Source organism: Carassius auratus, chromosome 24, assembly GCF_003368295.1.
Source record: "Carassius auratus strain Wakin chromosome 24, ASM336829v1, whole genome shotgun sequence".
Lineage (NCBI taxonomy): Eukaryota > Metazoa > Chordata > Actinopteri > Cypriniformes > Cyprinidae > Carassius > Carassius auratus.
This window is the reverse complement of record NC_039266.1, coordinates 18,088,009-18,103,592: the sequence shown is the minus strand read 5'-3', so window position 1 is coordinate 18,103,592 and position 15,584 is coordinate 18,088,009. Positions and strand designations below refer to the sequence as shown.

General features: G+C 37.5%; 2 protein-coding genes and 1 long non-coding RNA gene across 5 annotated transcripts in view; 2 read left to right on the top strand and 1 right to left on the bottom strand.

Annotated features, from left to right (window-relative positions):
- Positions 1–1,187: 1,187 nt before the first annotated feature.
- On the bottom strand, positions 1,188–11,931 carry LOC113042499 (endophilin-B1-like). 2 transcript variants are annotated; one of them, XM_026201398.1, is made up of 10 exons: positions 11,629–11,931; positions 10,548–10,689; positions 9,779–9,907; positions 7,857–7,990; positions 5,270–5,362; positions 4,997–5,086; positions 2,817–2,906; positions 2,606–2,706; positions 2,285–2,507; positions 1,188–2,210 (listed from the first exon to the last, which is right to left on the bottom strand). In XM_026201398.1, exons 1-10 carry the CDS (start codon positions 11,689–11,691, stop codon positions 2,103–2,105), a joined length of 1,173 nt encoding a protein of 390 aa, XP_026057183.1. In that variant the 5' UTR covers positions 11,692–11,931; the 3' UTR covers positions 1,188–2,102. The 2 variants fall into 2 exon arrangements, with proteins under 2 accessions (XP_026057183.1, XP_026057182.1); XM_026201397.1 differs by lacking the exon at positions 4,997–5,086.
- Positions 11,207–12,448, top strand: LOC113042500 (uncharacterized). The gene is made up of 2 exons (XR_003275585.1): positions 11,207–11,517; positions 11,825–12,448. It is a non-coding gene; the product is annotated as an uncharacterized LOC113042500 (long non-coding RNA).
- A 546-nt stretch (positions 12,449–12,994) lies between these two features.
- The window catches only part of LOC113042496 (5'-AMP-activated protein kinase subunit gamma-2-like), a 58,869-nt gene continuing 56,279 nt past the window's right edge, over positions 12,995–15,584 (top strand). Inside the window, exon 1 of one of the 2 annotated variants that reach the window (XM_026201390.1) lies at positions 12,995–13,315. In XM_026201390.1, the coding sequence (XP_026057175.1) occupies positions 13,232–13,315 (84 nt within the window). In that variant the 5' untranslated portion in view covers positions 12,995–13,231. The remainder of the gene's footprint in view (positions 13,316–15,584) is intronic. The other variant, XR_003275584.1, reaches the window with a different exon arrangement.

Sequence of the window (15,584 nt, the reverse complement as noted above, 5' to 3'; positions counted from 1 at the left end):
AGTGTAGATTTTTTAGATTTAGAATCATAGATATTTGTGTAGTCTTCAGAGCTATATAAACATTTTAAAGTCTCACTGTTCATCAGTGTGAGTTTTTTTGCAGAAGCAGAAAGGAGCAGTTCGCAGGTCGGTTCTCACATTGCTGTTTTCGGGAAGGAACTGAGCATTGCCCTCTCGGCATGTGAGGCTGAGTAACGGACAGCAAGATTGAACGTCAGTGCCACAACAGCACAGGAAGTCAACAGCCTGTTGAGCACAACTTCCTCTTAACCCTCCCCTCACTGACCGTCCACGCACTGTTTACACAAGAGTAACAGCAACACGAGCCTGTCACCTGCACCGTGCATAAACAACAGCATGTTACATTGAACGCATGATTCATATTTAACAATGAAGGGGAATCAGTGACTCTTAATCTGTTCAATGAAGAGAGGTAGGCTATGTTCGTGAAATGACCTATATTTCATAATACTAATATACGAATTATTGCATATTATGTGTAACTTTAAGGTACTTTCCGATTCCACGATTAATTTAGAAACCAAAAATGACTAACAAGTGAAACGCCTGACCTCTGCTGACATTTGAGAGAACAATCAGGTTTATTCATATTTCGACAACGATGTTGAGTGCAAAATACTAACACACTGCTTACCGTTTTTACAGAAAATAGTATGGGAAACAGTACTCATTATGCAACTCTATAGTAGTATTCTATTTGGTTTCCAATTTACCTAATATTTAATAAAATGGTGTCCAGTCGTGGTCTTTGAAATGAAACGGTTTTATTTAGTTAGTGCCTTAAATTTCTTAAAGGAATAGTTCATCCAAAAATGAGTTTCTTTCTTCCTCAGAACAGATTTGGGGAAATTTGGCATTTAATTAAACCAATGGGCCCCTGCAGTGAATGGGTGCCGTCAGAATGGGAGTTCAAACAGTGGATAAAAACATCACAAGTACTCAACACGACTCCGGTCCATCAATTAATGACTTGTGAAGTGATAATCTGTGTATTTGTAAGAAAAAAATAAAAATCCATCAGGGTATTTTAACTTTAAACTCAGACTGGGGAAAGTAATGTTATGGACCAGGGACCTGTATTTTAGCCAGAGCCAGTATAGTATACTGCAGAAATAATTAAGTATATATTCTGAACAGCGGATGAAATAAGACGAGAGAGTTCAAAATCAAAGCTCAAGGGTAAAACCTCAAAATTTTTATTATGTAAAAAAAACACTGTTTATAAATCTATGGCAGTTATCACAGAATTTAAGCAGTTAGATAACCTGTGCTTTCGTAGTTATACTGTAAATATCAGTTTTGTTTTTTTTTACTAGAGGATGGCACAATATGCATAAAATCATCACTCATCTCTCTACAATGTCTTTCTTTTTTAACAGTTTAAAAAACAAACTCCAAGACAAATGTAAGGCACATAGGTATATAAAAAAGTACAGTTATCTGTAAAATGGAATTTGTTTTTATCATGATATGAATAACTGGATGTATGCTTAATGTGGTTTATGAAGACTGCATGTATATAAAAGGGTTTCATCATGCATAAGAGGAAAGGTTGTTTGCGTGCAAATAAAGCATTTTCTTTGTGTGCTCAACCTTTTAACGCAATAAAGAGAAATTTAGAGATACGAAGAAAATAGTTGAGGCACATGTCAGCTATGATGGGGCCGTATATGAGACCCTGAAAATAATTTATGGCATATTTACGTCTCCACCTATTCAGAAATTCCTCTGAAATGTTCTAGAACCTGAAGTGAGTTAAATGTGCAGAATGGAAACCAATCTAAAATTTATAAAAATGACAATCAGTCTTAACACTTGCTTGTTGTAAACACATACTCAATGCTTGGTTTTTGCTTGGCATGTCACATCAAAAGCACAAAAAAAAATTCATTTTAAAAATTCATTTGTAAACTCGTCCGGTTAGAACCTCTTCCCATTCTGGGACTGCAAGACGTCACATCCGATAAAATACTGTTGCATGCGAGCAGCACTAGATGTCAAGGTTGCATATACGGTATGCAGCACAGCTGGACTACACTTTACGTTTCACTTTTGGTTCCAACAACACTTGTTTTTTTCTCTTAATTTAGCAGCTCCAAATAAGTAATAGGCACTTTTCCCTTCTGATTCCCACGTTCACCCATCAGCCAATCAGAGTCCATGCCTGGGATGCTGCTCACCATTATCACCTGAAATAAAAGACAAGTTGGTTTGTGCATTCAAACCAAGAGACGGTTTTACAAATTAAATATGGGCCACTCACCTCATCAGCCAATAAAGAGAGCTCGTTGCTCCCCGCGGCATCGTAATCATACAGCACCTGAGCTTTACGGCTCCCGCTGAAGTTTTGCAGCTCGGTGAAACCTGAAGACGCATTGGCTGTGCTGGCAGGAAGAGGGCCTGAGAGTGGCAGGATGGGTACAGAGATGCTGGCCGCACCGCTGGCCGTCGACTGGTTGTTGTTGGAAGAGAAAGCTGAAGGGAAGCTGGAGGGGAAAAGAAAGTCAGAATGAGTTATATAATCATATTAATTATAAATATATAAAATGTCTTACTTTCCCAATTTCCTATAAAAATGTCTTACTTTCCCAACTGCTTTTGGAGGTCGACCATGTACTGGTAACACTGGGCGTAATATGTCATCTGAGCCTCCACAAAGTCATTTAGACAGTGGAGATGATGGGCCTGGGACAAAAAGAGATGATATGGTTTGTTATGGATCAGATCTTGGGATCGCAGAGGAAAACTGAAGGGTTGTGTGGTTCAATGGGCAGCAGGTTTTCAGATGTGCTCACATGCGTACTGTTGATTCCTTCCAGAAGAAGCCTGGTGATCTCTGCCTGTCTGTCAAACTCGCTCTGCGTCATCTTCAGGTCCTGCTCGGCCTGAAAGAGAGAGAGAGAGAGAGAGAGATGGTCAGGGAAGATTCATCACAACTAGTGCACTTAAAAGGCCTCACACTGTTCAAAAGGGACAAAGCAACTGGGGACTGAAAAAATAGTCTGTGTGTTTTCAAAGAGATATTGTTGACGGGTTTAAAAGAGAAAAGTCTTCAGGAGTCTGCTAATGATGTGCAAAAACGACACATTTCAAAATCAACTAGTTGACAGATGAGCAGTCAGCATTTAGGTATTAAGGAAGCTCTGTATAAATCCTCTTAGAGAAGTTATATTTCTAACCCGTGTCCAAATATGTGTACTTCCTTAGTATGTGAAGAAGCAGTGTGTCAAAATGAGTAGTAGTTAAATACGCATTTTAAGTAAGTGGAAAATGCGTGGATGATGCGTTGCTTTCGCTGAGATGATTAATTGAATGCAGTATAAGGGAAATGTTTGGATGTTGGATGCAGTATGTTGTTAACTAAAAGAAAGTAATAAAGTAAAGCTGAAAAAAATATTAGATAAAAACTAAAACAACAACAACAACAAAAACAATGAAAATCAGAAATGCTGAATGACAACTAAATGAAATAAGTTATAACTTCAGTACTAAAGTCATTAAAATGGAAAACATAACAAATACTCATCAAATACTAAAAAAACGAATTAAAATGACCTCAAAAATTACTGAAAACATACAGACACTCTAATTAAAAATATATATATTAAATAAGAGACTACTAAAATAATACTGTTAAAAGTAATTAAATAATAAACTAATAAAAATGACAGAAGAAATATGAACAAATTACAATAAAAACCAAAAGATATAGAAAAGCAAATAAAATTAATACTTCTAATTTGAATTATTATGAATTAAAATAATACTGGTGTGGTATTTAAAGCTAAGATTAATTTAAAAAAATCTAATAAAAAATGTACAAAAAAAAAATGAAAAAGAAAACCGAAACTATACATAAAACCTGTAAGGACTGCTCTAATTTCGCTGACTTGTACAGCTTAGCACATTGCAATTTTTTTAAACAAATGTTCTTTTGATCAGCTAGAATAGGAAATTTTGCTGTTTTTGATCATGCACTGAGGAATCTTGTATGACACCAGAAAATTAAAATGATGTTGGAAATTACAGACACAGAAGTAAACAAAACGTTGAAACAGAAACATAAGGCAATGAAGTCCAACTGTTCTATTTCCAATTTTCCACTGAAGAGAGAAACTAATCATGTCCCAGTTATTAGTTTTCACATAAGCGCCAAGATTCACAGCTGATCCAAAATGGCAGAACATTCTTCTTACCTTTGTCACTTCCTCTGCCCACATCTGCACAGCATTTGAAAACAGCGATAGTACATTAAGAGAAAGGCCTGAGTGTTAACACTAAACATCCAATAGCAGCTAACATCAAGGTAACCCATGTTTCTAACAAAATACCATGTTATTGTGATAAAAAAAATAATGTGATGTCTTTCAAAAAGACACTTTCTGCATCATTTAAATTTCTTATTTTTATAACAGTGATGCTAATGCCAAGTTAACCCAATTTTGTCACAGTAATAATAATTCAAATATGGTATTTTGTCAAAAACTGTGGTTGGCATGATTAGGGATTCAAAACATGGATTATTTCTAATTTACTTGCACAACTCACAGCGAATAAAAGCAAACTAAACACTTCCCATTTTGGGAGAGGGCAGCTGTTTGTTATGGTACTGATGTGTTTAAGTGGTGTATATATGTGTGTGTGTGTGTGTGTGTGTGTGTGTGTGTGTGTGTGCGCGTAGGTTTAGTGCTGCTCATGAGGAGATCTTGAAGCACTTCTTTACTTCTCTTCTGAAACTGGGGCCAAGGGCGAAGAGCAGTTTTGAAATGTCATCACGATGTTGAGCAAACATAGATATCCTCTTTCCAAACTCTATATCCACAACAAAAAAAAGGAACCTTGGAACACACACACTGCTAATATCCGGGACAAAAGAGCTTAATCAACAGCTTAAAGAGGAACTAGCGTGTCTTAAAGGAGGCTCTTCTAAAGCAGAACACTGCTTGGCACTCGACTGAAAGACACACAGACCAACCTTCAGCCACTTCACATGGAGGAAATTCACCATGAAGGAGAAATTGGCAACATAGCCAGCGTCCCCTGGTGGAGGGGTAGTTCTGAGGGGCTTCCGTTTGCCGACGCAAAAACAAGAGACAGTGAAGAGCTGCATTTAGGCAAGATGGCCAGTGCTTGTTGTCTAGGCTGTAGCTTATATTTGGAAAGACGTTCCAATAGGAAACTCATTGACGTTAAGACATACTTAAGGTGAAATTATAATTCTAAATCACATAAAAAAATCATAACTCACCAGAGCTCTGGCATCAGCCATTTTGGCTTTCTTTAGCTTGGTCTTTGCAGCATCAAGGTCCAGTCGTTTGTTCTGAAGCAGTTTGCGCTCTTTCTGTAGAGGAGCAGACGAGTTTGGTTTGTTCAGTTTTTCATTGTTAAAAACTCTCTTTTTAAAGTTAAACTTGTTGCAGCTTCACACACGTTTGAATGGAATGGACCATAGGTTTTATTCAGACAGATTGCAAAATTGGTCTCGTCTTTTTCAGTGTATCTGATACAAATTAATTTAGTTTAGCTTGAATGCCAAAAAAAACCCCACTCATTAAATCATATATTTACAAAACTGATCCATGTGGTTTAAAATCGAATCAAAATCTGATTTTTTTGTCAGTTTAAATTTAACAAGTTTAATTTCAGTATGACTTGTGATTTTAAAAAGTCTCTTATGCAGAAAAAAAACAGTCATGTTGTGAAATATTAGTTTAAAATTACAATTTTATTATTTTCAAGTATTTCAAAATGTAATTTATTCCAGGGATGGCAGAGCTGAATCTTCATTGTCACATGATCCTTAAAAAAATCATTTTTATGTACTTTTTTTGGTACTGAAAAACATTTATCATTAAAGTTTAAAACAGTTGTACTACTTTTTTAGTAAAAACAAAACAGTATTCGTTTAAAATAGATGCTTATAACAATGTCCTTTTTTTATTTATGCACTGTTGCTGAATAAATTTTTTTTTTTTTACTCCATGACTTTTGAAAGCAAGCTTACATGGCAACATTAGGGCAGGGTATTGTACAAAATCTTTCGATCCGATGCCAATTTCGATACATCAGTTTCGATACCGATTCCTAACGATACTTTTTATCGATACCATATGTTTTAAAATCCATTTCAACATCAACACAAATACATTAAACACAAAACCTATTTTTCACCTTATTTAAAACAAATTCTGGTAACACTTCACACTCAGGATAACATTCTTAATACAACTGGTTGTGCTTTTTGGATAGGGGTGCGCCATTCAGGGGCGGACTGGTACCAAAAAGTGGCCCTGGACTTTCTGGCCCACAGCAGCCCACCACATCATAACGCAAACGCCCCTGTTTGATGTCATTTATTAATTTAATATTTAAGTAAACAGTTTGGGGATTTTAACCAATAGGGCAACTGATCCTCTGTAAAAATAAAAATAAAAAGAACAGCAGCTGTTCATTTAGCGACTCCTAGTGAGCGATACATGCTCATCAAGACACAAACATTCTTCTAGAACGCACACTTTGCATTCAGTTAGCAGATCCATACGAATCATGCATGAAATAGAAGTTTATAAACTCAAACGATAGCTTTATGTGTTTTACAGATGAACTTGAAGTCTTTATTCATTCGAGATGTTCAATAATAGATAATCTTTGGCTCGGTAAAACAAGTTCATGATCCGATTAGTGAACCGATGATTCTTTTGAGTCAATCTTTTAAAATAATTATTTATTTTGTTTATCGAAACCAGTGTGGAAACCAGTGTTTCACAAACTGGATAGATCTGAGCTGCTTGGCTCGTCCACGTCCCGGGGCTATTGTGTTTTCCAGTCTGATGGGCTATTGTGAATAGTGATGTAAAATTCCTAACTTGATTCGCGTTGTTCACTCGCTTGAAGGGGTGAAACGGATCGTAGCTGATTGATTGCACTTGTTTCTAAATATTGCTGATTATATAAATAAAAATGGCTGATTCAATCATTTTAAACAATTCGCATGTGTTTGGAGCTTGCGCTCACTCATTCCAAGCACGCACTGCAAGCAGCATTTCAGACAATGCGGGTACAGAGAATGAATTCATCTTTCGCGTATCGTAACTTCTGAATGAACACATACACACAAAATTATATCAAAATAATTGTCTCTGCAAGTATTCTCGTAAACACAGTCGGTTATGTTTTAAGTGAATGTATACAGTGGCCTGCTGCTCAGAGAAATTCACTGTACCGGATAAATCTGTCTCTCTCTCTCTGTTTTTAAATGACGTGAAAGGGGGCGTGTTTCAAGATACGCAATAGAGTAGACCAAACTAAACAGGGAAGGAGGGCAAAACACTAATCCAAACAAATGCTTCATTAAATTGTTGGTATTGCCGGCTTTGGTTGCAATACTCTTATCGCATATGTTGCACTTTGCTGACTCAGCATCCACTTTTATAAAGTGTAGCCACACTTTAGACCTCTTTGGCATTGCAAAACGGAAACGTTTTGAGAAAAAACCACTACACTTGTGTTGTGTGACTGCGAGTATCTTCAGAAATCCTCCCAGTCACATGGTGGTGGACAGCCAATCAGTGAATTTAGGTCCTTACATGCACGTATGCTACAAGCTCACACAGACACAGCCGCTTGGCAAAAAAATAAAAATAAAATGGCCACTTGGCTTTTGGAACTGAAATTTGGCACCGAAAGATAAATAATTTTTCAATACTCATAGTATCGAAGTTTTTCATTCGATACCATAAAGGCATCAAAGTTCAGTACCCAGCCCTAGGCAACATTTCCGAATAATTTTTCACAAAAAAACACAAATAACATTATTTATTAAGGTTGCCTCTCACCAATATAGTCTTGAAGTCTCCTTCTAAAAAGTTGCGGAAAGGTGTGAGGAAATTGATGGCAGAGCTTTGAATTAATTCTCGCTCTGCTCCTCCGATCTGCTGTTCCGTCTCGCCGCACTTTATTAGAGCGTTTCCTGTGAAAAGACACAGACTGAATCAATATTTTAACAATTTTATTTTTATTTTATTTTAAATGTCTAGAAGCTGTTCTCTTAAAAGGGTTATATAATGAAATGCATATTAGCAGTGTGTGTACACAACCACCCTATAATGATAAAAATCCATCACGTGTTTCTTTTGTAATCTCGTTAAATGTTTTCTTCTTTCTCAAATCGAGCCGTCTGACCGTGTGACGTCACACGGTCGGAGGCCCCTCCCACGACTGTTTGATTGACAGCAGCGTTTCAGCACAGACTGGACTTGTGTCTTACCTCAGACCCGCAGTGAGCCATCATCAGTCCGTGACGCAGACAAGCATGACTCCTTCATAATTGAGGTGTTTTGTTATTGGATGTAATAATGAACATAGCAGTAGTCATTTAGTCCAGACATCTGAGTGACTGAAATCGCAGAGGATTAACTTGGATCTAAAAGAAATGCACCCTTGATCTACTAAGATGCGTTTATTACCAAATCATTCATGATCCAGCCTCACCTACAGAAGCAGTGAGTATAATGTATTTTAATGAATCATTGCAAATTGCCTTTCCTAATAATGTGCTAATTAGCAAGTTTCATTATGAATGTGGCTAAAGTAAACACTCTCTCAGAGAACAGATCAGAAGAGGAGGCGGAGTCAGCAGAGCTCATTAGCATTAAAGGAGAGAACACAAACCAGGGTGTTTTGAAAAGAGCTGTTTTTAAAAGGGTAAAAAAATTGTTTTTTACACTACCATTGAGGAATTTTAAACAAACTATGTTACAGACTTTTCATCAAGACCATAAATAATCATATCAACTTGTGGAAAATTGGCATTATATGACCCGATTTGGTCCGAACCAAGGGCAAACAATAATACATTGTAGTATTTTTCAGCTTTTTTTGGTTCCTTTTCACACCACACTGATTGCTTTGGTCCGAACCAGTTTAAACAAACCAAAATGCAGTCACATGACAACATCCACATCACTCATTGGCCATGGCCTATTACCCCTATTAACTGCTTTTCGATTGGTCAGAATTTACGTGCGGGAAAATGCCAACATAAGAGGAAAAGCCAGCAAACAACACGGAGAAAACACAACTATGGAGAGACGTCTGTGCGGGCTGGTTTTGTCCCTAGCCATATTCTAGTACATTGTTTGTATACACCACAATATGCAAACAATACATTTCTATAAGGACGCGCAGATGCGGCTTGAAAACAACGTTCTAATGCACTGCAAACGGCGAGCGGGCATCGCTTGTAACTTCAAGCGGAGGTGTGCATTAATTCTTCTTAACTCTGACATGCTCATGGTCATCAGACCAAATTTCTGAGGCTCCGCACCTCCTCACTACTCCAAGTTTGTCCACGGGCTGCCATGCTAAAGTGCAAACTGTCAAGAAACACTTCCACATTCCATAATGCAAAGCGCTGCTGATTACGGCAGCTTGTTTAGTCCAAAAATGATCAGTACTTTTTGCAGTTGGGTCTGTTCGAGGTCGGATCACGTTCTCACCACAAACGAACCGCTCCAGAGTTTGTTTGAAAACTTTGTTTGGACCAAACAAGCGTACTGAGACCTGCTTGAAGAGGTGGTCTCAGCACGCTTGTTTGGTCCACCTTTGGTGCGCACCCGAGTGCGATTGCTGCTTTCATACCTGCCCAAACGAACTGCACCAAAGGGGGAAACTAACTCTGGTATGATTCAACCGAACTAAATGAGGCAGGTGTGAAAGCACTCTAGGACACTATGCTGCCCTTGTATTTGATGCTCACCGTAGGCTGTTCCAGGCCCAAACTCAGTCCCAGAGTCAATCATGGACAGACCCAGAAGCTCATGGTTGTTCATCCGTGTGGGCACCTTTTTGTCCAGTTTTTCATACAGGAATTCTTCTATTCTGACATCTGAAATTGCAGATAGTAACAATAACATTACAATGCAAACCTATGTTTGTACAACTATGGATCAATGCCATATACAGTAAAACTCCTTAAATCTTTAATTTTGTTCATATATGAAGCTTTTGGTGTTCCAAAAGTATAAGTATTTAGACAGATTCGGTGTTGTTCAATAATAATATTAATTTATTTTTATTCAAATTTTTTTTCAATAGTTAAAATACTCAAAGCATCATGGTGTCGTCTTTGCAAAGCAATTTCTAAACGCAAAAAGAAGAGACAAGGAACATGATTTTTTTGGGATGTGATTGAGTAGACCAGTGTATGTGCTTGTTATGTGTTTTAATCAGCTGTTTGTTCGCTCCTGTTCAGTTTGTTCTCCATCCTGCAGTTTTTTGTTTTGTTTTTTAAGTGTTGTGGCACCATAGTGAGGATAGCAGCTGTAGTTATAGTTACACACATTTCTGTGAGATTTGAACACCATGAGGACAAGAAAAAACTAATGAATGTCCAAGGAAGAGAGAGGAAAAAAAGCTAATTAAACCATACCATCAAAACATACAAATACCACTAAGCCCTGGAAACTTAACTAATTAGATCCAGATGTAGACAGTAATGAATCATTTAGCCACTGAATGAATCTTACTTGGGTTTGGTTGCAGTAACACTTCTGTCTGCTTCAAAATCTTCTCTGTCCAGTGTTTAGTGGTTTCAGCTCTGGTGAGGAGAGTCTCCAAATGTGCGTCCAACTCGGTCTTCTCAGCCTGGCCCAATTTTTCTTCTGTGAACTGTTTTATAAAGAAGTCAGAACATACATTTACATTTGGGGCTGTAATATTAGCACACTTATGCTCCTCAAATTCTATATAATTTGAGGAGCATAAGTGTGCTAATATTACAGCCCCAAATCTTAAAGAAGGTAAATTCAGAGAACTTTATAGTGTTGTCAGAGTCTAACATGTTCTAATGTTCAGATGAAGTTACATACAAAATAAAAGTATCTAGAAAAACATTAAAGTATTCCTGACAGATTTAAGTGAAGGGAAATGTCCAACCATTTAACCAATTAAAAAAAAATACTCTTTCAATAGCATGCATATGAGCTGTTTGACCCTTGATAAACACATAAAGGCGTTTGTTTGTTTTGCAGTGTTATGTGGGTGGTTGTGTCTCAATTTCCTTGTGAGCAGCGTTTTGGGGCATCATATCCGCATTTATTTCTTTATTATTTCCACGTCGTCAGCAAATATGACCGTTTCTGTGCCGATGGCTAAAAATACTGTCTAGCTAGACAGCTCGGTAGGTATTAGCACATAGCCTTGATGTGTTGAGTAATTACGTGAACAGATTAAACTCCGCTTTAGCTAGTTAGCGTTAGCCCCACAAACCTGGACAAAAAGTGAAAATGTCATTGTATTTTGGCCACATAACAAAGTTTACAATGCTTAAAGACATAACCGAACGTTTAATGTTTGCTGTTGAAGTAAAAAAATAGAAAAGAAAGAAAGAAACTATGTACTGCGAAGTCACTGAACGAAACAGATTTACAGCACGAGAAAGAGAGGCCCTGAATAATAGAAAGAAAAAGATACGTGACAGAAATGACGGCATATGATGTAAGTTACATTACAATTCGTTAGAAGCGCCTTAAAGGCCAAAAATGCAGGCGTTTAGGATAAATGTGTGAAAATAAAACTTGTTTATAGCGAATCTGAATGTACACTTACTTGCACAGCCCGACTGAATAAAGTACCAGCGTCTGCTGCCAGTCTCTTCACGTTAAAATCCATCTTGAACTTTTCTATATAGGACTAATTATTAAATATAAGTGCGAACGACTAAATGGTGTAAATAAATGTGATGGCATCAATTTTATCTTTACGACGGACGGATTTTTTTTTTCTTCTTTTTTTTGTGTGAAAGTATGACTGAAGCAACAGCCGGCGGAGAAGAGGAAGATCCTCCCACAGATCTGATTACTGCGAGCATAGAACCGGACCTGGACCACGACAAGTGTCCGGAATCAACATGTGGGGTCTAATATCATTAAAATGCTTTCGGCACTTTCCACTGAACCATTTTCATGAATATTCTGTCGCGCTGAACAGAGATGCAGGGTATTACTTAGTGTTTTAAGGTCTAGACTTTCACAGCAAATCAGACTTGTTGCTTCAATTTGTAGCATGTTTTTAATTTTGTTAACTTTCATGCTGAGCCTTTTTTGTCTTAATAGTTTGTTAAATTTGAATCAGTGTGTATGTGTCTCATACACTCATTGTGTCTTTGTTTTTATGTGTATAGCGCCCTCTACATGCCAACAGAGGAGAATGCAAGAGGATCATTGGTTGTTTACATCTATCTATCTATCTATCTATCTATCTATCTATCTATCTATCTATCTATCTATCTATCTATCTATCTATCTATCTATCTATCTATCTATCTATCTATCTATCTATCTATCTATCTATCTATCTATCTATCTGACATCAACTACTTTTATTAACATGAATGGCGTGAAGCAACAAAAACAAACAAACAAACAAACAAACAAAAAAAAAATAGAAAAATTGTGTACTAATACTTAAATACTGACTTTTAAATGAACTTGTATTTTGTTGTGAAAAGCAATATTTCCTATGTGGGATAAATTTCATCTCACAGCATAGTTATCATCGCTAGATGGCAGCATGTGACAGCAGCACTGTTCCTAATGTGTCTGAATTCTGCCCACCTGCCTGTCATTTAGAGATAAGAGTTTACTAAGAGGAGACATGAAAAGATCAGGGAGGGTTCTGACTTTGGGCATACTTCAAAGAAAACAAATCACACCATAATGTCAAATGTATTTATAGGTGTTAATATTCAACCAAACATTTGTTGTTTAAATAAGCGTTTCATATATATATATATATATATATAATTTTTTTTTTTTTTTTTACCCCTCCGCGCTTGTAACCGTAGTAACTGAATATATTAATCCTAGCCCTGCCCCCTGGGTGCACCGTCATTTGATTGACAGGAGGATGCGGCGCGGGTTTTGCCAAGCTCGATACACACGCGCACTGATGCTTCCACACAGAGAACTGGAGAGCATCTCATCCTCTTCACCTTTTCTTTTCGGGCGAAAGTGTTTTTTTCAGACACCAACAGAAATTAATCCAATATTATTTTGTACGACAGCCTGATTAAATAAAAATAAATATATATATATTTTTAATACCATTTAAAAATAAAATTATGTTGCTCTCATAAAGGAGCAATGGATATTGTTCTCGTTGCCAGCGCTAAATAAGCTTTTGCCAAAGAGCGACACATTATTTTTGGGAAATGGGCAGCACTGCAATGGATCCTAAGAAGAAAGATGAGAAGAAAAATTCAAGAAAAAGGAGATCGCTTCGGATAAACATGCCTGTAAGTTCATATCTGACGATACTGATGTTCTTCTCCCACAGATTCAAAGCCAGAAGTTGTGGACATGGACCAGTTCATGATCAAAATCGTATTGTCTTTGCTCACTCGAATTTTACCGAATTGTTTAATGAATATATTCGTATTTAAAGGTGTTTGCAAAAAATGTAATATTATGAGATCCTGCAAAAGTGTATTTACATTTTATTTATATTTATTAAATTAAGGTTTCATTATTATTATTATTATTATTATTGCTACAGTCCCAGATATTTACCTTCATAAGTCCATGATATCATAGACCAGGTATACAGTAGTCAACATATGAAGTGGATCAATACCTTTTATCAAAGTTATCCTAAAAACTTAAACCAAAATGCCATCTTGTCCTGGGCAACTTTGATTAACAAACTTTTGTTTGTTGACCACTGGCATGTGTGGCTGCAGCCATATCACCCTGCAGCCCAAAACTGGTCACCCACTGAAGGTAAGCAGGGTTGAGCTGGTGAGGACCTGGATGGGCGACCTCCTCAGACAACTTCAGAACCGGATTTTACCAAGTGAGACATGTTGCTGGGACAACATCTTTGTTGTCCCTGGAACAACATTGTGATTAACCAATCAGATTTGAAGAACCAGTTTATAGATTTTGGGAAGTTTATGCTTAAAATCAGTGTTTGGTGCTTGTACATCAGTGTCATTCATCTATAATTTCCTCTGATTTTAGGGATTACTCATGGTTAAGGTTAGGTGTAGGTGTAGGGATATGGTCAAGAATATATTTTTGGAGTAAAATGTTGTTCCAGGGTCAACAAAATATGTTGACCTAGGAACACATCTAACTCAGCAAAATCAGGATGTGTTGGGAAAACTATAGGTTGCTGCTGGAAGAGGTGTTAGTGATGCCAGCAGGGGGTGCTCTCCCTATGGTCCGTGTGGGTTCTAACACCCCAGTGTACTGATGGGGCTCTATACTGACAAAAAGCACCGTCTTTCGGATGAGACATTACAACTTCGGTCCTGAATCTCTGTGGTCCCAGGAGGTTGTCCTTCGAAAAATAGTAGGGGTGTAACCCCAGAATCCTTGACAAATTCGCCCATTGGCGTCTGACCATCATGGCCTCTTAATCATCCCCATAGTCTGATTGGCTAAAAATAGCAAACAATGAGGTCACATGACACAATCCAACCAATGAGGAACAAGACACATGAATGATTAGGAAAACCAATCAGAATATGACACATACACTAGGCTGGGGCAAGTTCAAACTCAAACCAGTGTGAAACATTTTGCTACGGTTTCCAGTTTGAACAGGGGTGCAGGGTTTCATATTTTATTGAAGCATCCCTGGGCGCCGCCATTGGCTAGCGGACCCCCTTCTGCTGTTAGCATTCCATTGACTTCTATTCATTTTGGCGTCACTTTGACAGCGAATAAATTTACATCTGAGGCGTTTAAAGACTCCATTTGTCAATTCATAATTTCTAAAGATACATGAAAATGTATAAAAGGCCCCATTACCTTGTATCTTATACGTTGTGGCCCCGTAGAAGCAGTTTTTGTAAAAATAGGCTAACGATTGAGTCATAACCTGCGACTCCCCGTCGCACAGTAGAGAAATTACAATATGGACAGGAGGAGAAGCTCGCAGACAATCTTTTAATGTCTATGAGGCTATCGGGGAGACGTGGAGGCATAAAGTCAAGGGAGAAGTCCATAGAGAGTCCATAAAACCAACAAGGAAAAAAATATTCAACAACGTCTGCAAGATTCGGTTGGTGATTCAGATTTCTCTTGGCACAGCGATTAGAAGACTTACAATTGTCAGACAGGTTGCTCACGTGACATCTATGTCATCAAGCTCAGTTTGAGTCTGCGCAGTACGCTCGACCCCCAGGAAGTGAGTGCTTCTAATTGACTTTATTTGTCTCTGTTGAATCCAATGGGGTCGCTGTGTCCATTTCTTTTACTGTCTATGGGTTTGAACAACATGTTTCCTGGAAACGTGTGCAACAGAGTTTCTTGTTTGGTGGGTGTGTCAAAAATGTCAGCCCAATAAGCACATGTATATAAACCATGCAATGTTAAAGAGACAGCTCACACAATGTAATTAACATCAAAATAAATTCACATGAGCAAGTACAGTATTGTTCAAAATAATAGCAGTACAATGTGACTAACCAGAATAATCAAGGTTTTTAGTATATTTTTTTTTGCTACGTGGCAAACAAGTTACCAGTAGGTTCAGTAGATTCTCAGAAAACAAACAAG